This window comes from Athene noctua, chromosome 7 (assembly GCF_965140245.1).
Source record: "Athene noctua chromosome 7, bAthNoc1.hap1.1, whole genome shotgun sequence".
NCBI lineage: Eukaryota > Metazoa > Chordata > Aves > Strigiformes > Strigidae > Athene > Athene noctua.
This window is the reverse complement of record NC_134043.1, coordinates 5059839-5081742: the sequence shown is the minus strand read 5'-3', so window position 1 is coordinate 5081742 and position 21904 is coordinate 5059839. Positions and strand designations below refer to the sequence as shown.

At 36.7% G+C, this 21904-nt stretch overlaps 1 protein-coding gene across 1 annotated transcript in view; it reads left to right on the top strand.

Annotated features, from left to right (window-relative positions):
• ARHGAP15 (Rho GTPase activating protein 15) overlaps positions 1–21904 on the top strand; it is a 312620-nt gene that overhangs the window by 172559 nt on the left and 118157 nt on the right. The window contains exon 9 of the mRNA XM_074910919.1: positions 8264–8362. Within this exon, the coding sequence (XP_074767020.1) occupies positions 8264–8362 (99 nt within the window). The remainder of the gene's footprint in view (positions 1–8263; positions 8363–21904) is intronic.

The window sequence follows — 21904 nt, the reverse complement described above, 5'->3', positions numbered from 1 at the left end:
AGGCATTTTGCCAGCAGCCCCTGTCAATCTCTGGAGTGTGAGTATTCCAGTGGTGTGTCAAAAATGGCAAGGGGTGTTGCCAGTGTGTATTAAAGTTGTCTGTCCTGAGCCAAGAGATTGACCCCAGCCAGCAAAAGCTAAAGCAGCCACAAGAGTTAAGCACCAGCTGGGCCCATGTCTGAAGAGAAGGAGAAGATTTTATGAATTAAGTTCTTATGTTTTAGATACATGCAGAAAAGTTCAGTGCAGCGTTGTTTACTGTATGGAAGTCTTCATTATATGAAATCATTATGTGCTTTAGTGATGGGCTTTTGCTTCTAACTGTCATAGAACTTTTAAAAAAATGTCATTTATAAACATGTATATGTGTGTGTGAGGTGTGCACACTCACAGCCCAAACTGTCAGGATCTATCCTTACACATTCATAGTATCTGATTTCAATACATTCGAGGGTTTTGCCTCTTTGAAGTACTCTGTGGGTTGAGGGTGGGATTTGAATGTATCATATTCGTTTGTTTCACTTATTACAGTAATAGAATAGTAATTTATAGTCTTTTAATTTCTGGATTTAAGGGTTGGGGTTTTTTTTAGTTTAATAAAGTGTGGCTGATGAATCTCCTGTGGTGTTACATAGGGATCAGATGTGATCCCTGCTAACAAATCCAGATTCATTAGCATAACTCAAATCCACCCTCTAATGTATCTCTCTAGGAAAGCCAGATGAATTTGGGCTTGGCTAGAGTTGTATTAAGCTCTTGATTCATAAACATAGCTTGGTTCTACCTGGGGTAGTCTTCCACGGCTAACGAAGATGCATGATTTGTGTCCCAGTCATTTGGAATCGGTACCCAGCACAGTTTTACTACTGAACTAATGTTACCACGAAGAAAACATGTTAGTTATTTACCATGAAGTTGCATTAGGATTAGGTTTTGGCCATGCAAATGAGGCAGGATTCGTTAGCACGGCTTAATTCCAATCTACGGTAAGTCTATGTGAAATGCTCATTTGATAAGGTTCCTTCATTGTCTTCACCAGAGTTTATCCCTTAATCTGTTAAAATGTTATAAAAATGCAGTTGCAGTGCTTATAGAGAGACCACTTTTAAATGTTAATTTTTAGGCTCACATTAGAATATTTTTAAATCACAAAATGCAACCACCCAGATTAAAAGTGAAAAGCTTGCCAAGTTTTGTATTGTAAGATGCATCTATTTATTTTTCTAAAGGTGACTTAAATGGTTGCAGAAACCTCTCAAAACTATTTATTTGCTCGTTTCTTAAGGGAAAAAATGTTAACCAATTTTTACAAGAAAAAAATTCCTCCAGCTCTGAGAACATGCATACTAACTTTTATCCCATAGGGAAATACTTCTGTCAGAATTGTAAATCCCTTAAAATAGGGGCTCGTAATAAAAGTGTGTCTAAAGCCTTGCAGGACATCTTGGTACCGAATTTCTGACAAAGAGCTGTTCTGTGTGCTAGTGAAGAATTGATATAAATATCTGTGAAGCGTGTGGTGTTAATTACTCCAATGCAGTGGCACTGTAGGTGCTGTGAAAACCTTCACTTTTCATCAAGTGCTATTCATATTTGCCAGGGGCACTATAAAGCTCTCAAATCTATATTGATTTTTTACATTGTATGTCACATTGGAACCAAAACTCCAATAAATTTAACACGTAAATTATAGTCATGAGTAAATACATTTTAAGGTGGTAAGTTCACTTAAACACAGTTCTGTGCTCTGTTAGTCACTGATGTGTACACTCTTGGCCAGAAGACTCAACACGTTTCTCCGCATTAACCAAATTTGGGAATACAGGCTTCAGAATTAAATAGCAGTTTGATCTCCTGGGGTACTTTGTTCTGCCAACACTGTTATCAGAAAATCTAGAAATTATGTGATTGTCATTTAACTCTTAACAAAACTTTGTTTCTGTAGAATGTAGCAAATATCCATGTAGTAAAGAGAAGAATAAGAAGTAGGAGGATGATAGTCAGGCAAGGGAATGTAGCAGACCAACGTGTAAATGTGAGTTGCGTGTTGATCTGAAAATGAAGGCGCGCTGACACTTTACATGACAAAAAGTTATTTTTGTCATCACTGTCCCATTTGCTTTCTAGTCCTTTGCGTAAAAGAAGCCAGAATGGGAACAGCACGTTGGCTCCATTCATTGCAATGGGCTTTTCATGCTTCAGTGAGAGCTCTAATGAAGATCATCAGTCCTCCTTGTTCCACCTCACTCGTGCTTACACAAAATATCTTTGGTCTAGAAACATTCTGAGCCGTTTTTGAGATGATGTGTAACACAGTATTTTTGTGTAATGTGTATGTGTCTATATGCACACTTATGTTCATATATATCCACATTCGCATGCAGAGTTAGAAATACTAAATAAGAGGCATGTTCCGTGTCTGCCATTTTACAGTGTTATTTTGAGAATAACTGTGTTCAAATTTATATGCTAGGGCAGGGGTCCTCAGTTCCTCGGGACTGAAATATTCTCAGAATTTACAGAATCTGCACTAATATGCTAGAAAAATAATATATAAATCTTCTCTTTTAAAACGACTTTATAGTCTATAATTGAACTTTGATCTTTATGTTTGAGCTTTGTCATGATTTAATATTACCCAAAATGAATTGCCAACCTTCAACTTGATATTGGCCTGCTAACTTCCTGATTTCTGAGCCTTTCTAGTCCACACAAAAAAAAAAAAAAAAAAAAAAAAAAAAAAAAAGTGCTTCTGTGAAACTGATTTTAGAGCTATAGTGGCTGTGTTGGTAATAGACTATCACAAAATACACTTTCAGTAAATGGTAAAAAACCCATGAATAACAACATAAATGACACTGTGGGAAATGAAGAAAACTGGCAATAAATTAATCTAGGGTTTTTTTGGGGTGGCTTTTTTTTCCCCAAAAAGCTAGATACCTAAGGAACTTCACTGAATTTATTTCCTAAGTTAAGGCAAAAACCAAAACAGCATAAAAATTGGAATGGTTACAACTGTTTCAAGATGAAAATAAAAGCCACTCAATTGCTAGTGAAAGGAACTAGCTGTGATTTGGCTTGATAGCCTATAGAACAGGGCTCAGCATATGTTGGTGGTTGTGCAGATAGCAGCACAGAGATCACCAACCATTTTATTTCCAGACAAGGGAAAACATCTTTACTGCTTCATACATCTCAGTGGACCTTGGGGTAGTTCAATGTAGTAAGTGTAATGCTCATGAGAAGTCCAAAAGAGTAGATTAAGACCTACCTTTGGTGTGTTCTTCTGGGATATACAGGAATTTATCGAGTGATCTGGTGCCCATAATAAGTTAGAGAAAGTTGGGAAATGTTGTCTTTAACTTGCAGGGTCAGTAGGTCACAAGGGTATTTCTTGCTTTCCTTGACCACTATGTGGACATTAGGAAGTACCGTTTCCCAAACCCTGTGGATGACTAAACACTGGACAAGTTGATTTTTTCCTTTGACATGGTGGTCAGAAATAATTCAGATAATTTTGAAATACCTAATTTTTGGAGACTTGTTTTGAGGAGTATGGCAGACTCACTGTCTTTGAATTCAAATTAGCTCTTGTCCCCAGTAAAACACCATAATTTCTTAAAAGAGACTAGTGTCTGCAGTACTCTCTATTTTCCCCTTTTCTGAGAATGTGAAACAAAATCTGGCAGTTCATATGCCACTTAATAGTAACTGTTCACAAATGTAATTTTTTTTAAAATTGATGACCATCACAGATCAACGATATATTGTAAATCTCCAAGTTAAAAGGACTGGCAAGATTCCCAGCTAACATAAATCAGGGGAGCTCCATTGACAACCTCACTGACTTCAGTCAGCTGAGGACCTGGTCCACTTATTGTAAAAGCGTCGTGGCATTATTTGGAGCCTCTGTCTGGGATCAGCATCATTTTAATGTCTGACTTAATATGTCTGACTCTACGTATTGAGTAGCCAGAAGTCACCTTTCAGAATATGGCTCTTTCCAACTGCATCCCTTCCTGTTCAAAAAAAAAATCACTACTGTGGTACCTACTGTTCTGTCTCTGTACATTCCTCTCTTATTTTGCCTTTTCGTTCTCTTTCCCCCTTTTCCCTCCCAACATTCAAACAGATGCAAAGAAAAGAAACAACTCAGTTGATACAAAGCTCTGGTAGTCCAGCAGTGTCCAGCAGTTCAAATCCAGATGTAGCAGAGTTAACTTTGTTCCTGGAAGGCACTGAATTACATAGATATAATTTGTATTTCTAAAAACTTGGCCATTACACCATTATATGTTCTCCTCTCATGTCAGAACTTGAGCTTCTCCCTGAGAAATGGGAATATTAGCCATGCCCTTCCCTGTTTTTTTTTTAATAAAAAACACTGAAGTATGATTTCCTTCCAAGTGTGGCCACATCTCATCCATGTACACCAAGAACAGTTAAACAATGACATTCTCAGTGAGGATGTGGCTTTAGTGATTTTGTTTTAATTGTTTCTTTTCCAGAAGTATTGTCTCCCATAGACTAGATTTCTGCAGCTCAGAATTAGTGGCTTTGCTGCAGCCTGCGAGAGCTACTCAAAAAAGTAGCTCTGTCAGGCTCAGGGAAAACTTGAAGCTCCCCAGAACGAGCAATTCATTGCAGCTGTAATCATCATTTTATATTATACAACTTGCAAATGTCCATTCCCTCCTCTTCTGGTGTCTCATTTTATATCCATGTGCAAAGCTGTCACACATCCCACCATCTTAAATAGAAAGTTTAATGTGTGGATATCAGGGATGTGTAATGTAAACCATACCACCAAACATATTATGAATATATTGCTCTTCTTAAAAATGCTTGTTGGTTTTTCATACTACAGTATTGACTAACTGTCTGTGTTTGATGTATGGTTTACCAGCCTGATGTAGACTTATGGTTAGAGCTTAACTTGTTAGTTCTGCTTTTGCAGCCAATTCAGAATAACTACAGATGCCCCAAGATATTAAAATTGACTGCTCAAATGGACTCAGTGTGGGAGTTTCATTGGTTTTAAATTGATAACAGCTGAAAGAGTGAATGATTAAAGCTGTATATGGGCATAGTATGCAGCTCCTTTGTACAAGCTCTTGTGAACAGAATCCACTGTATGGGAATTGCCTTTGTTCTAATAAAAGATATTTCTGAACAATTGTTAGTTTAAATTTTTAAATGATGAAACAAGAGCATTTCAGGAGCCTATAGAGGAAATAATTCCTGAGAAACTGGAATAACTCTGAGAAGATAAAGTGGTTTTCTATTCAGAGGGGAGCATTTAAAGTTAAGTAGCATTCCATAAGGTGGTAATTGTGTCTATTTCCCAGGCATTTGAGTTAAATAAGCTGGATAGGAAACATAAACTGTCATAACAGGAGGTTAGGAGTGTTGTGTACATCTTTTTTTCTTCAAGTCATAAAAAATGAAGTTTTGAAGGGCCTTATCACAAATAAATCAAACAAAGGCTTTTTTCCTTCTTTTATCCCTTTGGGAGCAGTTCTTATTTACGGCAAAAATTTCCTGGACAGTTTCCCCTTAAACTGCTTCTAAAATATATATACTTATACACACCTATAAAAGAATAAGAAAATAATATTTTAATCTTAGCTACACCTAAATGTAGTTTACAAAAGTTAGTAACTTGCCATTCTTATAATTTCTTGTTTTCAAAATACTGCACAACTCAATTTTATCTGAGTTTTCCTCAACTATTCCTGTGGCCTCTAAGAGTGTAAATATGGCAGTGTAACTACTGCCATTCCCATGTTTATGTACAGAAACAGATCCAGCAAAAAAAATCAATTGACTAGAGAGAGTCACGGAGTTTGCGGTTCAGGATTACCCAGAATTCAGAGTATTTGGATGACTCATGAGGTCAGGTACTTACAAATACTCATGACTTTCTAGAAGGGGGAAAAAAAGCAATCCAGAGAAGTTGTGTGCTGTTTTACTACAATGTCTTTTGATACCCAGCTACTCTTAATATTGATTTGCTGCCCTTTCCGTTCAAGACAACAATCCTGTTTTCTAAAGAAGAGGTGTTTTGAAGCTTAACTGCAGGATGTAGAATGCGGTTATATCCATATACTGAAAGGTACTTAAAATGAGGTTAGACATTTTGCCGGAGAAGGTGCAGAATCTGCATCCAGAAAAGAAATAATGGACTAGGTGAGAACTGCATAACAATTTCCAGCCTTTTAAAATTTTCCTCCCAGGGACACCAAGTATTTTGCATTCATACTGGGGACTGAAAGAGTAACTGCAAAATAATCCTGGAAGTCGGTTATAAAGCGGTTATAGTAGAGAATAGAAGCTGCTGAGCATTCATGAATTAATTTTGTTTCTGTTCTTCATGTATTGCCATCTAAACACAGTGCCGTTCTTTGCCTGTTTTACTTCTGAAATTGTTTACAAGTGTCTTTGTCCACCAAATAAGAGACATTTTTACTTTTTTTTTTTTTTTTAAATATTTTACATTGGAGACCATTCCATATTATGCAAAGAATTTGACAGGTCTTTGCTAAAATTTTAAAAAAAAACAATTAAGATGTCAAAAGAGGAAGTGCTAGTACATTTTAATCATAAATCTCTGTATATATAATTACCACTGAAGGCAGCTATAAATGTTTTATGAAGAAAATGTAACCAGACTGTGCTTTGTCAGAAACATAACCCCAAAACATGTAACAGACTGTTCGCTAATGCTTAACGCCACACATGCACACAACCTTCTTCAGTGCAGTTCTGTGAACCCAGTCCTCCATCCCTTCTGCAGCCGAAACTCCGACTAACTTAAATTCAGGCTTTGATGTACTCTACCAGAATGCAGATCACATGCATTGGGAGATGTTGGAATAAACTTCCCTGATACACATCAAGAAGTCCAAACCATCCCATGCACCCCAAGTTGCTTCCCTGATTGTTCCCTACTCTGGGGTATTAGGAAAGAAAAGGCAATCAAGTTGCTCTTGAAATCTTAGCTTAGTAAGAAATAGTAGTGATTAACGACAGAAAAACAAAGCTCCTTGTAAAGCAGAAAATAAACAAACGGGGTTTCCCTGTTAGTGACAAAAAGGTGTGCTGCTCGGGGGGAGAAGCGCTCAGACTAATTATTGTAGAAGGTGGTGGGACTGACCGTGGAGGAAATACCCAGTGCCCTGGGAGCTGCAGGGGACAGCAGGAGCTCCTGCTGTTCTACAAGTGAGAGTCCTTGTTGGGTTTGCTGTGCAGAGCCCAGCCTTGTGCTACTAGCTTTCAGCTGTCTATAAAAACATTTTCAAAGCCTCTACGCCGATTTCCAAAGTGTAGTACTCTGTTGAAATGCTATATGGAGACTGTCTCTTTGCATAAATGATGATAGTACACTCCTATTGTTTGAGCATTTAACTGGCTCCTATTGAGCAGTTTCTCTCATCTGTTTGATTCATTTTGATTCTAACTGACAATGTCCCCATTACTGATTGCTCTTTTCATAATTTCTCAAACATATAGAGTAGAAATGAGGTGCAGGGAGCTAATTAGTAATCCGAAGAGTTTAACCTTATACAAATATGTTTTAAGATCAACATTTAAAGTTGATCAAAACTTTAAAAGCATAAAAATTGAAAGGTAGCATTATCTAATTAAATGATTATTCATCAAAGAAACAACACAGATCACAAGTTACACCGAGTGTAAGATTCGGTCCTCATCAAAAGATTTCTAGTATCTTCTATTTTTTAAACAGGTAATTTGATGATTAAAAAAACCACAAAACCCTCTTGTAAAGACGAGATTACATTCTACTAAGGCCTAATGATGCAAAGAATGAAACTGTCTGCATGGAGAAGACAACCTACCCAACAGTATGTGTTTCAGGGTTGGAACAACAGTTAGTATCATGTAGAACTTTGGATTTAACAAGATATGGAGCTGTATCTCTAGAATGGCCTTTGCGTTTTTATGACAGGTCCAAGAAAACTTCAGAGACCCTCAAGCCTCAGAAAGGTCAAAGTCAAGGTGTAAATAGCAATTGAAACTTGAACCCAGGGGGAAGTATCCAAGTGCTATGGGTGGCAGATACTGAGAGATTTGGTTGTGTGGCAGAAGCTAATGACCACTAGGAATCAAACTGGATTTGTTTCTGACTTTGTCCATCATCAGTAGTTGAGTTTTTAATTAATATGCAAGCTCAGAAGAGAAAAAAGTCCCACTACTAATAATATGCCTTAATGTATCTTCCTCTTTTTTTTTCCAAATGTAGATCAAATTTTTGGCTCCCATTTGCACTTGGTTTGTGAGCATGAGAAATCTACAGTCCCACAGTTTGTAAGACTGTGTATAAAAGCTGTTGAAAAAAGAGGTGAGTTCCTTAACATTTAACTCTATTTTTTTAAGATTTTAGTAATCAAAACTTTAACCTTGTAACTCTGCTTGAATTGCCAAGGTAGTTCAATTTATAATATAGTTATGAGCTGAACTATATCACATTCTGTATCTTCATTTTCTTTATATGATAAGACACTAATAGAACCCACTCATGCTGATTATTCCTTATATTTTGTTTGACATGTTGTTGTTTTAATCTTTCTCTGGGTAGGCAAATGCTAAATATCAATAAAATGTCAGTAACTTTCATTCTGAAGTCTCTGGTGAGTGTAATGCCAATACTTTTTCCTAAGTCCTGAATTGCATTCAACCAAAATAAATATTCTTCTAGCGTGACCATATTATTTTAATGTGTGCAGGTGTCTAATTTTTACAGTTATTTTTAAAAGCCATAATATTGTAAGAATATTGGAATGAGTATTCATCCTCATTAAAAGTTTTGATTAATGAGAAGGATTTTCATAATATAAAAAAGATGTACTTAACACCGTTGCCTGCCTTCCTTTCTGCAGAGTGTATCTTCTCTCATTGAAGGTCATTTTCTTTGGAAGGTACATGCGGTAGATGCAGAATCTTAAAATGTATTGTATAAAAATGTGAGGCTTCATCACCATCTGTTACAAGTTTACAACTTGTTCCAGGGATCTGGGGAAACATATATCTTGCAAAAGATAGAAAATTTATTTTCAGAATAAGGCTGGGTGAACCCATTGTCACTGCCATATACTGGAATCTCAGAACAATGAAAAATAAAAAGATACTTAGACCGTTAACCACAAAGGAAAAAAGCTATTTTAATTCCATCATTGTTACCTGGTTTTACAGTGAAAGGTGCAATAAAACTACCCTGGAGTTTCAAACTCTGGAAAATTCATGCTTTAATTATACAACAAAGAGAGCACTGGGATATTATTATTCCCAGAATGATTGGCAGGAAGTCAGAGACTAAAAACCTGGAGACCGTTCGGTAGGGGGAGATAGTAGCATTGGTTTTTTGGAGGAAGGCTGGAGGCTGGATAAAGAAAGAGACAAAGAAAAGGGAGAAATGTGTGAAGTGACTATTAATAGAGGAGGAATTGTGAGGAGAAATTCAGAACATGAAAAGGAAAGGCAGAGATTAGATTACAAAAGTGCCACACCATGCAGAACATGTCTAACTGACTGTTCAGTTATGATCTTAGCACAGGTTCTCCAAAAGATGGGCTAGATATTTCATAGATGTTTTGTGATATCTGACCACTCCTCCAGGAGAAGAGAAGCCAGAGGTCCTTGCACGGCTGAACTGTAATAGAAAAATCCAAGACACCTAATTAGATGTTTATTATCTGTGTGATTATCAGAGAAATGTCCACGGAGGAAAATGAAAAGATCACTGTTTCTTGAAAGGAGTTCATCCTTCCGAGTATTGCATTATTGTTCTTGTGTTTCCTTCAAACTCGCTGTGACTTAGAGAAGTTTCCCCCTTTTAGTTAGTCTAATGTGTAAATAAAAGCTAATCATATGGCATGAGTTAAAAATTTAATTTTATCGCTATATTTATGGGTTTATATTCGATATACAGTTTTTTCTATTATCATATTCTTGGATTAAGATGCTTGCATTTACTCACATTCTATTTACTCAAAGTGTTGTTTTTACTAAGTTCTGGCATAAACTATCTCAGGACAGCAGTAATTTATGTGAAGCTAAGTCCAATGTTTATGCAAGCTTCTGATGACATTTTATACCGGGGTTGGTATTAGGAAGCAGTATGTGGAGGTGCCAAGTCTCCCGGCATGGCTGAGACTCAACAGATCTGAAGCCCTCCTCTTAATGGCCAGATATGCCTCCAGCCAAGATACTCAACTGCAGAGTCATGGGAAATACTTATGTACCAATTATGGGAAAGGCACATTTAATGAAAACTGTATGTTTACTTTCATAGTCTTAGTAAGATGGCCTAGATACTCAGTACAGCTGGCATATTGGCTGTGGTAGAAAAGCTTTTTTTCCTATTTAGAAAATATATCATCTACATACTGTAACTGTACCAAAAAATGTTACTCGCATGCTTCGTTTAAAATAAAGGATGATTAGGAAAAAAGACCTTAGCAGACTAACCCTAAATGTTGCTCACAAAACATTCATGCTTTGCTGAACGGTTGTGCTCTTATTTATCAGCTCACGGGTTTGATTATTGCTTACCTATTGATTTTTGTATTTGGTTTTCTGATTTTTAAAACATGTGCACAGAGAGAAAGTCTATCAGTGATCTGAATAAACCATATTAATTAGTACATTTTCCTGTGTAGATGAGGTTACATACAATAGCCAACTGTAGTAATATTCTCCCACAGATTAAAAATGTAGAGGGTGTCATTAACTGTTGGCAAGATTTCCTGTTCAGTTACACTATTTTAGATTTAGTATCTGCACTGAAATCAAAGGAATTATTTTGAAAGTATTTTGCTGTAACTTAGATCAGAGTTTGGTCATTTATCCCCCAGGCTACTGGTTGTTTGTTCACCATTTCAGGACAGAGATATTTTATAAGGTTTGGTCTAAAAATTCTCACACCATAATGCATATTTATCTATATGACAAGGATTCACTTGTTCAAGAGTGAATTTATAATTTTTTTTTTCAGCTTCTTTTGCTATTTGTAGTTATTGAAATAAGACTGGGAATCAGAGGGTCTTTCTACATTCACTCAGCCATCTTGCAGAGCTGGTAGTGGAATAATAGAGTCAATAAAAATGTTCCTATTCTTGTAAACTTGCAAGGCGATTGTCACATTTCTTTTTTTTAAGCAAGCTCAGGTTTTTTCTTCATTCTTCTTGTATTTTTTTACTCATTCATAAATTTTTGATGAATGTCTTCTCCCAAGTATTTAGCTGTACTACCTGTGCCACTGAAGTCGATAGCATAATAGGATATACAGTCAATATAGCAAAGAGCGTTGCACCCTTGGTATCAATATCCTAAATGGATAAAAAATCCCACGTATATGATGAGAACTGGTGAGGATAAGAGAATAATTCTGAACCATGCAATGATCAGATTGAAGAAGTACTGTGGCTACTCAAACTTTACTAACATTTCTTAACTTTTAACTTTCTCAGGGACTTGGAGGGAAATTATTTCATGAAACTGTGTATTCCTTGTTTTTTCCATGTAGTCTTTTACTTTGCCTTCCATACCTACCTTGGATGTACCTCAGACTTTTCTGTGGCTATCTGTTGAGCTGAATTTTTCAGTCTGTATTCCACACTTTTTCTAGTCCCCAGAAAGTCTCCTGATAGGTAGCCCCAACCCTGAGCTGAGCGCTGCTTCAAGGGAAGCCTGGGACAATCCTCCCAGTGTACTATAACTTACATGCTGTGCACTCCTGCCAAGGGTGGGGCCCATTGCAAGACTTTTGGTGTTTCTAGGCCAGATATTATTTCCAGTCATTTCTTGAGTCACCTATTTATTTTGTTATCCACAACCCTTTAAAAGTCCTGGCCGTTTTTTTGCATTTTTTTTTTTTAATTTAAATATGTGAAAGGCATGAATAGAACGCATTAAAAAAACAAAAACAAAAACAAAAACAACAAAACCAAAACAAACAAACAAAAAAAAACAGTCTGCATTGTACCTAAACAGAATGCCATCCAGTACTTCTCATAGTAACATTTTATCATGTGAAAACAGTCTGATACTGAACCCTTTTCCAGGGATGATCATTTGTCTGTGTGTCTAATGAGAGAGTAAATGAACACCCCGAGCAGTCAGTATCTTAAACCTATCAAGGGTATCTAGTGTAGTTTAGGTTTTGTAAAGAAATACAGTACTAATGCTCCAGGGAAATATAATTTAACTTTAATCTCTCTTTTGAAACATCCTTCATTTTCTCCCTCCGTTCCCAAATCCAAGTTAGTGTTCTCAAATCAGCCTAAATGACTTGAAAAATGACACTGCAGGCAGCAAAGCTGATGATTACAGGTACCGTATCCACTCTAAACTGGACATTGCAGACATTGTTTTCTGTTGCTTTTCTTGGAGCACAGGATGCTCTGACAGGAATGATACACAAAATTACATATTTGATTCAATGCCTAAAAGCCACCCTGGGATCCATAACCTTGCCTAAAGATTTAAGAAAGACCTTTAGTCCACTTCTGAGAAGGTTCTTAGCTTAGAAAACTTTATCTTTCAACTTTACTTCTTAGCAGCTGTTATGTTTTTTTGCTGTCGTTTGTTTGACAGGATCCAGTTATAGGTTCCGATGTCTGTTTAAAGAAACAGGGAGGTTGTTGGCTTTAAAATTCCCTTACTGCTTGTGTGTTCAACATTTTCCCAGGCTTTTCTACATAGTTTGCCAAGTAAAGGGACTGACCTTTTGTAGCAAACACTTTTTCATTTCTAAATGCTCACTTTGATTTTTGTCCCATTTTATGCTCATTCCAAACTGTTTACAACCCACTAAAAATGACTGTGAATTATATGTTTGTGTAATGGATTCCTTTTGTGGTTGGAGTGGAATGTTTACTTTGAACAATTAGTTATCTTTGGGCAGATTATAGTGACCTGAAAAAAGAATGGCTAAAATTATTATAGTACCTTAACTATTTCCTTTTGTTATCTTCTCTGTTTGTCCAGTGTATTATTTACTGGGTTTCATTGCTCTGAGCCCCAGTGAACAAATCATGTTAAATAAGAGCAGCGACACACACACAAAAAAAAAGATCCGTGAGCATAGAGCTCTTGTTCTGGGGGCTGATCTGCTGGGGTAGGACCGGGTATGCTAGCGAGACTTCAGAAATGACCATTAGGCACTTACAGGCTGGGTGTGCAGTTTTAAGAAGATACGGTTTTGAAAGAAGTTTTAAGTGCTTGCTCTCTGAAAATCAGATTTCTCAAAGGCGTCCAAAGCACCTGAAATCAAGACTGAGTTTGGCTTTAACGTCCATCGCTGCGATTTGATTGTGCATAGTACCGTTGCAGAAATGCACACACACAAAGTCTCATACTGCAAAATATTCAGTGTTTAAGGAAGAAAATGTCTTTATGGGCAAAGATAAAGTACCTTATGGGATGTAGTAAAGAAATACAGTCATCTCAATGAAAAGAAATGAAGATAAAAATGGCATTTTAAACTACCTCACCTCCCAAACGCCATGCTGCCCTGTGACAGAAGGTTGTGTCCCTTTCATCAGTTTTATCTCTTAATCTAAAAGCTAAAGTGCAGCTAAAAGCACTTTAAAACCTATTTATACAAAAAAAAAAAAAAGAAGAAAGAAAAAGAAAGTGATATTTCATTACCTTCTAAATCATATACCGCTTAAAAGGTAGTCAGTATTCTGGTAGAAAGTTTACATAAAAGAGTTCAGTTATCTCAAGGAGTTAAGCGAAGAGGAAATGAGTTTTAAAAATATAACGTATTGTGAATATATTTATATAGCCGTGAAAAAAAGAGTTTTTTAAAGCAGTTAATGCTATCTCATTTTCTAATGGAATAAAACACTGCAGAAGAATTGGAAAAAAAAAAAAAAAAATCCCAAACACCTCCTAAAGCTGATGACTCCAATGCTGGGATCACTGTCTTCAGTATGATGTTGTTAGTAGATTATAGGAGCACAGTGAGGATGGCAAAAGACATGAGGTCTGTGCAGCCAAGGTATGTCTTAATAGTGACTATATACAACCTCTTGCAGCTTATATCCCTATATGTATTGTAATATTCTGAATTATTAAATTTCTGTTCAGTGACTTGTTCCCCCCGGGTGTATTTATCCTAAGCAATATTTTTTTTTAATGTATTTTGTTCACAAAAAATAATTCATTCCCATTCCTGAGAACCTGAAGAAGGGAGTTGGAAAGTACAGGGTAGTTTTGCCAGAGTATGCTCACCACCATCTTGGAGCTTCCATTAAATGCACAGTGTTCCTGGGCTACTTCCCAGCACGATTAGACCAAACCCATCAGCTGGTGGCATAAAGGATTTGTTCTGGCAAGGTTTCCTTGAGAAGAAGGGAAACCTCAGGAGACCGACCTATCCTGTGCAGTTTTATATTTCTGAGTGCAGGATTATTCTCCAACAGCCCTTGGCCCCTGAACAACCACTGAAATGTATTTTCTGTTTTCTCTCTGTTGTATCTTTTAACATATTTCTATCCTCAAAGCAAGAAATTGTTCACGAACAGCAGTTTGTTTCCTACAAGCTCATTCACTGATTTTTCAGTACATATTTTCCTCTAGAAAGGTATTTTCCAACCTTTTTTTTTCCCTTCTCACAGGCCTACACATGCTTCCTTGCTTACTCTGATATAATTTTACATACTGTTTCCAGTGGCTTTAGAATTCAGTTCCCTGAAAGTACAGAGATCATATTGCTCCACCAAATGATCTGAGTCCCAGTTCTGCTAATTTTGTACTGTTCATTCTTTCCCACTTTGGGATAATCTATTATGCTTGGATCCAGGCACGCACTAAAAGCTAATACTTCCATGAAGAATGTGCAATTTGTACTGTTTAGCTTGTGATGAGATTCCTGAAGACTTTTATGATTCTATCATGTTCCAAGGAGGCTTCTGCTCCCAACTTTTATATGCACTGAATTTAAAAAAACAAAAACAAAAACAAAACAAAACAAAACAAAAAAACACCACCAAACTGATAGGAAAAAAATTACACACACACAAAAATATCCAGCAGGTCAGCAGATAAAGCCTTTTTCCAGGGAATTCTAGTGTGCTGAAGAAAACTGTTTCTGAGGGCATTGAACTATGTTTACTTTAAAGTGGCCAACAAGCATAAACTTAAATGTACAGATGAGTGCAATATAAAACAACAAAGTTCTGAGAAAAGTCCTAGCAAGTTTGTGATTTAAATTGGTTTGGGATTTTATTTTTTTATTATTATTATTCTTTTCTTGAGTAGAAATTAAGAGTGGTTGAATTTAGTGCAAACATATTGGCAAGCTTTCCTGAACCATTTCTGTCTTCGGGCTCAGGCAATCCCACTATAGCCACCTTTCTTAGAGTAAGAGTCAGTTAATAGCGTTGTGCAAGGTCCAAGTCAGAATTGGCTCTGAAGGGTATTCACTCTGGGGCCTCTGTGTCTGCTAGAAAGCCACATTCTGAGTTAGAAAAAATATCAAGAAGTGTCAACAGGAAACATCACGGAAGGGCATACAAGACAAATTAGAGAAAAGGAGACAACAACAGGGGAAAAAAAAAAAGAATAAAAGCCTTGCAATGACAATGCACAAAAGAGAGAATAAACATATATTTAAAAAATTTGAAAGCAGGGACCGTAGGCTAGTTAGAAGAAGAAAAAGCCATAAAAAAGGCAGGCATTGAACCAGTTGCTGTCTTTGTCATAGTTACCTGATACCTGTTTCATTGATTAATCTGTTCCAGAGAAATGTATCCATTTCTACAAAAAAAAAAGGGGGATTTGTATTTTAAGCCTTGCCAGTAACAACAAGCAGACGCTCAGTGTGCACCAGAGTAACATTTGCAATGCCTGGGCCAAATTCATGCCTTGTGTAATTTTATTGCTTTTACTGGAATTACACCAGAGATGAGTTTGGCCTTTTGCCTTTTTCTAGCATTGTATAATATATCTATTAGTGAACATGTAGAAAGAAACAGGGCATTTTGTCTTCAGAATTTTCCATAAAATCTTTTTCAATAGGCTTAATAAATAAAATAAACCACTTAACCTATGAAATAAAAAAGAATCAAACAACATTTTCTAGATATTAAAATAATGTTAATATACTGTGTAAATCAAGTAGTTGACATTTGTACATGCTGAAACAAAAAGTGTAGAGAAATATAAAGCCAGCTGACTGTCTCTGTTGCTTAGTCTGTGCCAAAGAGAAAATGAAGGTCCTGACATACCCTCTGGTCAGAGTCAGATTCAGGGAAACTCACACATAAGGGTATCCACCTCTTAGTCATGAAAAAGAAAAAAAAAAAAAAAAAAAAAAAGATAAACACAAAAATCCTCTCTTTTCCTCCTGAATAAACCAAGAATGTAAAGCACTGTGCCCTGGTACAGTCCACATGCCATCATAGAAAAGTTGCTGGCAGTATTTCTGCTGCAAACCCCATTTAGTGAGACTTTACAGTTCAGCCATTAACAGAACACTTTGGGCTAACACTTGACAAAATGAATCTTGGCTAGAGGAGATGTTCACACACACACACATAGACACACACAGACAAAAGTTAAGTCCATTAAGTTCCTTTAGGGGTAAAAAAGGAGGTAGTTGTAGTTTCGGATTCTTTCAACATCCCTGCTGTTTAAAAATAAAGTTATGGTTTTAAAATAGAATTGTGAAGGCATAATTTCACAATGTAGACTAATTGCCTTTCCTCTGTGTGTGTGTGTGGGGGGGGAAATTACTACAACTACACTATCTTTTTTTTCAAAAATGTTTTACAGCAATAAAACACTTTAAAAAAAAAAAAAAAAAAGTTTTGCTGTCTGTATGCAACACTATGGGGTCAGTTTAAAACACTCTGTCTCCTTTTCGCTGCCTGCAATTCAAGAGAGCAAATAACTGCAGTTGTATTTTATTACTTCAATTATTTGCTGTAGCAGCTTGTGTTACATCAATGTTTTAACCATATAATATAGCAGTCTAATGGGATTGATACCTAAGTGAGAGAAATTGTACCAACAGAAAGCTTCAGGAGCAAGGCAGAGGGCAAACTACGAGGGCAGCTTAAAAAGGAGGGTTTATAATAAGGCTTTCACTTCTTTAAGAAAAGATTTTTTTAACTCATTTTACCTCCCTGAATTTCTGCAACCGATATTGTTAGCAATCTAGTAACTGAATTGTCTCTAAATTGGCTACTGCATGATAAACCCCTAAGGAATCTACAAGTCTCTTAAAGATCTTCAGTTGTATATTCTCTTAGCAGATTGTTTTATTATAATCAGGATCCTCACGGATCATGGATGTAATTATATGGCAAACCAACTTCTTTTTGTCTTCACGCAGACAAACAATGCTGCCTGGTTTGGGAGGAATGACATATATGTAAATGAGAGCAAAATGTGGCCATTTTGTTTCATAACACAACGCAACCATATCACTTGGATACTGAGCGGCTCCAGCCAGCCCGATCCAGCTCTCTTCATGATTCCTTCATGCACCTCTTCTTTTTGGTGCCAGAGATGATGCATTTCAAATAACTGAAACTCTCAGGAAACAGATATTGCTGTTAGGAACTGCTTTCTCATGCTTATTCTACTTTGTAATGGACATAGGTTATTTCTTTCTAGAATTCCTGCTTTACTGATACCAGCCTCTGTTCATCAAAATGGAGATTTCTCTTTAAGGACCTGAATAAATCTATTTTGTAGTTATTGGTTTTCCTTACAGTTGAGGAAATGTTTCAGTGTTTTATTGGACCAGGGTCTTAAACTTTACATGTTTGGATCAGAAATGTAAATATTCAGATTTTCTCTCAGGATTTAAAAACAAAGAACAAGAACTTATTCCGTTGCCCAGATTATGGACCATTTACAGGTAATATTGAGACTCAAAAAAATCACCATGGACCCCTCCAAACCAAGGGTAAGGTGATGGATCTTCTCTGAGATGTCTTCAGAAAATAAGAAAGCCCTCCAAAGACAGGAAGAGGCTATTCCAAGCCTCTTCCCCCCATCATCTCAGGAAAAGTTTCCCCCAATATTTCAAACCATATGTTTAGGTTTGTCAGTCCTGAACTGACATGGTGTTATGTGACATAACATACCAAAGTAGCTGCCACCAAATGGCTTTCCTGGGCCAGCAGTAACCACACAATGGTGTTGGAGGTACCACAACTTTTTGTTTACTTAGGAATGAAATAAGTCTGATGAGTGTATGGTATCAGTTAGCAAGTGTTGAGTTCTTTATGGTGATACTGCTCATGTTGACTTAAATGGAAAACGGATCAGCTCAGAAATCTTTAATAAGAAAAGTTTCTTAGTGTACTTGTAGTGATGCCCTGTGGAGCCACTAGAACTAAAAATCTGTCAGCATACTTGGTAGAAACTTTGTTTCATGGTTCTCTAACTCATATGATTGAGATTAAAGTGAACAAAATCTTGGCACATAGTTTGGCAGTGGCGAAGCATTCCTCTGTTTGTGTGTAGATGTGTGTATGTGCGTGACAGAGAGCGGGGGAAATTTAGCAGGCACTCATTGGGTGTTAAATTATCAGGTGTTACATATTTTTAATAAACCTTAGTAGGAAGATAAGACACATCCTCTTCTAATGAAAACTGTTTTCACTTCACCTATAAACATAACTTTGAACAAGCTGAGCATCTACTCTAAGCACTGACAACAAAATCATTCAAATTCTCCAGCTCAGCTCAACTGTAAGCCAGACTTAAAACCAAACAGGAAGGTGGAAGATGCTGGAAGGATGCTCTTTCAGCAGTCAGGTTTTCCTACGTTACCACTAAAGCAGAGGAGCTCACAAACTGCATGTTTTAGTGCCCTGATCTATGACCTACAGGACTGTCCTCACAGCAGTGGCTACTCTCTGGGCATAAATAGCACCGATCCAGGGACAGAGCTTTTCACACAGAAGCACTTCTACCATCACTGAGCAAAGACACAGTCTTTTTAGATACTTTGCAAACCATCATCATATAATATTTAAAAAGCATCTGAATTTGCACACTAGAAGTCGTTCACAATGGTTCCTTTTATTATCTCTATTTCAGTTGCATTTTGGTATTCTGATACATCATACATTAAAAAGACAAAGAGCACAGCTTACAGAAGAGGTTGCGTTAGAAACTTTGCAACTGTCTTGGATGTCTCTATAGTAAATGTCATTAATCATTGCCGGAATTTTCACCAAAGGAGGAAATAAGATATGGAAAACACTGTATGCCAACTTTGCCTTTCCAAGCCTTCAGAAATACCAGAGGGTCTGTGTGAACCCCAGTAAAAGGGATGAGATTGGATTTCTACCTTCCTTACATCATTCCATGTCACAGTCAGCATTAAGATACAAAGACAATGATTCAAATCAAAATTCTTCCCATAGCTTCATATTTTAAAATAATTATCTTGCATGAAAATATCAAATGATACTCATATTTATGGATTTACTTAACACAAAATTCAGCTAACAGATATCCCATGTATTATGTACCAGCAACCAGGGTGTTTTTCTTATCAGAAGGCAGTATTTTTCTGTATTTCTTGCATGTCTCAATAATGCTTCTGTTATATTATTTGTATTTCATTGTGATTTTTTTTTTTTTTTAATATTTCGAAGTAGGAAGCAATTTGTTCCATTTCTGACTATACTTAAATAATCTCTTTTCAGGAGTTCCTGAGCAATTCATACACAATTTTTGTGCTATTTTAATCTAGTATACCATGGTATGCAAGTCAAACCATAAAATAAAAACTATGGAGTTGCCTCTGTCAAAGTAATGAAGTATGTGCTAGTCTCTTAAGTTTTGGTACTTATCACTCTTCATAAACCAGTTCAGGATTTTTATGGTTTCTGTAGATATCTTGACTGCATTTTCTGCTGAATGTTGCTTTGGTGATGGTTCAGATTTTGCCCAAATTAAATGGAGGTAGAAAAAAAGCTTTTAAGTTGCCCAAACCTGTTTGGGGACAGTCAATGTAGTGGGAATGACAGGAAAAATAATATATATAACTGCAGAGTCTTGCAGCTAAGATGGAAAAGAAAAAAAAGTGCAAAAATATCTAAGCAAGATAGGTGTGTGTCATATTAAAATTAATGCTTCCAGTTTTTCACATAGTACTGCTTAATGTCACTGTTTCATAGCACTGAATGTGACTTTCGCAAAAGCAAGAAAACTTTGCTCACTTAGACTATTTTTATCACACAAAAGGAGGTGTAAGAGCAAGCAGTGGATTCCTATGATTTTAATCATCATTGTGTCTTTAAATGTGTGCAGCGTACATTGGGAAAGATATTATTAAAGTAAAAGTTATCTAGATATATGTGCATATACACACACACCTTTGTATTATCACATTTGTGTGTTAGACAGATATGCAATGCTAAGAATTCAGTAAGTTGGTGTTAGATAGCCATATGCATACTTATCTTCTAAGAGAGCCTCTGAGTTTTCCACAGAGGCATGGACTGTAACACCCAAAGGTGTCTGATAGTGTGCCTTAGACTAAAGAATCTAATTTTTAAATGTTTTCTCCCACTTAAAGATAAAAAGCAAATACAAAGATAGATGCCTACAATATGATATGAATAAGCAAAGACCGTTACCAACTGCACATGAGAGCCTGAACTCCATTTTTAGAGCAGGGTACTGCACATTCCTTCTGTTAGACATCCAGAACTGAGCTGGTCTAATTTTTAACTGTAAGAAACAGATCCAGCCCTCTGTGTTATGCAACAAAACAAGTCCTATCAAGTGCCTTGCTGATATTTCTTTAACTGTTGTTGAACTGTAACAGTTAAACTGGTCACATTCACTCCCCAGCAAAGCACAGCAGCTGTAGGAAGTGCCCACAGACAGTTAGGTAGGACCCATTCCTGAAAACAAGATAAATAACCTTGAGACATTTAAGTTTGAACGGAGCATAGCTTCAGGCTGTCAAGTGAAAAATGGATCTGTTATAGAGAAGAGTATTGGGCCTATCTGGACTCCTCAGCTATCTCTTAAAAAGCCAAGGAATGATGGGAGAAGGAGTCCTGTGACTTCCAATTTTCATCCTAAATATCCCTATTCCATCCTAAATTTCCTATCCCAGTCACTCTCCTTAAAAAAAAAAAAATAATAAAAAAAAAAAAAATCTCTTTGCCAAGCAAAGACACTACAGTCCAGAAAATGCAAACTCCTTACCCGTTTTGGCTGAAGATTATGTGTGCCCAAATGTACAGTTCTTCCGCTTCCAACAGTTAAAAGTCCAATAAGCAGCAGTACTAGTCAGGATGGGGAGGTGACATTACTGAGGTCTAATTTAATCTCTCGCTATTGTGAAAGACGGGAAAAGCTTTGTCCCTACTGTGCACTAAATTCTCTTTAAAATCAGCATTGGGAGTAAGAGATGTTTGGAGAATTATATCTGTCCCTTAGCTTTTAACCAGTTCCTACTGATGTCAGTGGACCTGACAAAGTCCTATATAGTCCTAAGAGGCGAGTTAGACCCCCCAAAGTGCAATTTCCCTTAGTGTTTTGATGTTGCTCAAAAAACACAGGCATGATGTTGGTGATGATGGATCCCCCAAATGAAGCACATTTTAACCAAAGTGGGAGGATTTAGCAAAATGCATAAATTTCTTGTATGCTACTGTCTGTAACAGGCAGATCTTCAGCCAGTTTAGTGAGCATAAGTTACAGCTGGCTTTTGCTGGAATAGTTTATGCTCTTGACCCTCCTCAGTTGTATAGCCAATAGGGACTTGTCAGGCTACATGTGTTTTTAAACTTCTTTCAGCTAAATCAGAAATCCAAAAGCAAAATACAGCTCTCAGCAGTATCATGTGGAGTTGTGACACTCCCTGGAGGGCTCAGGGTCCATAAACCAATGA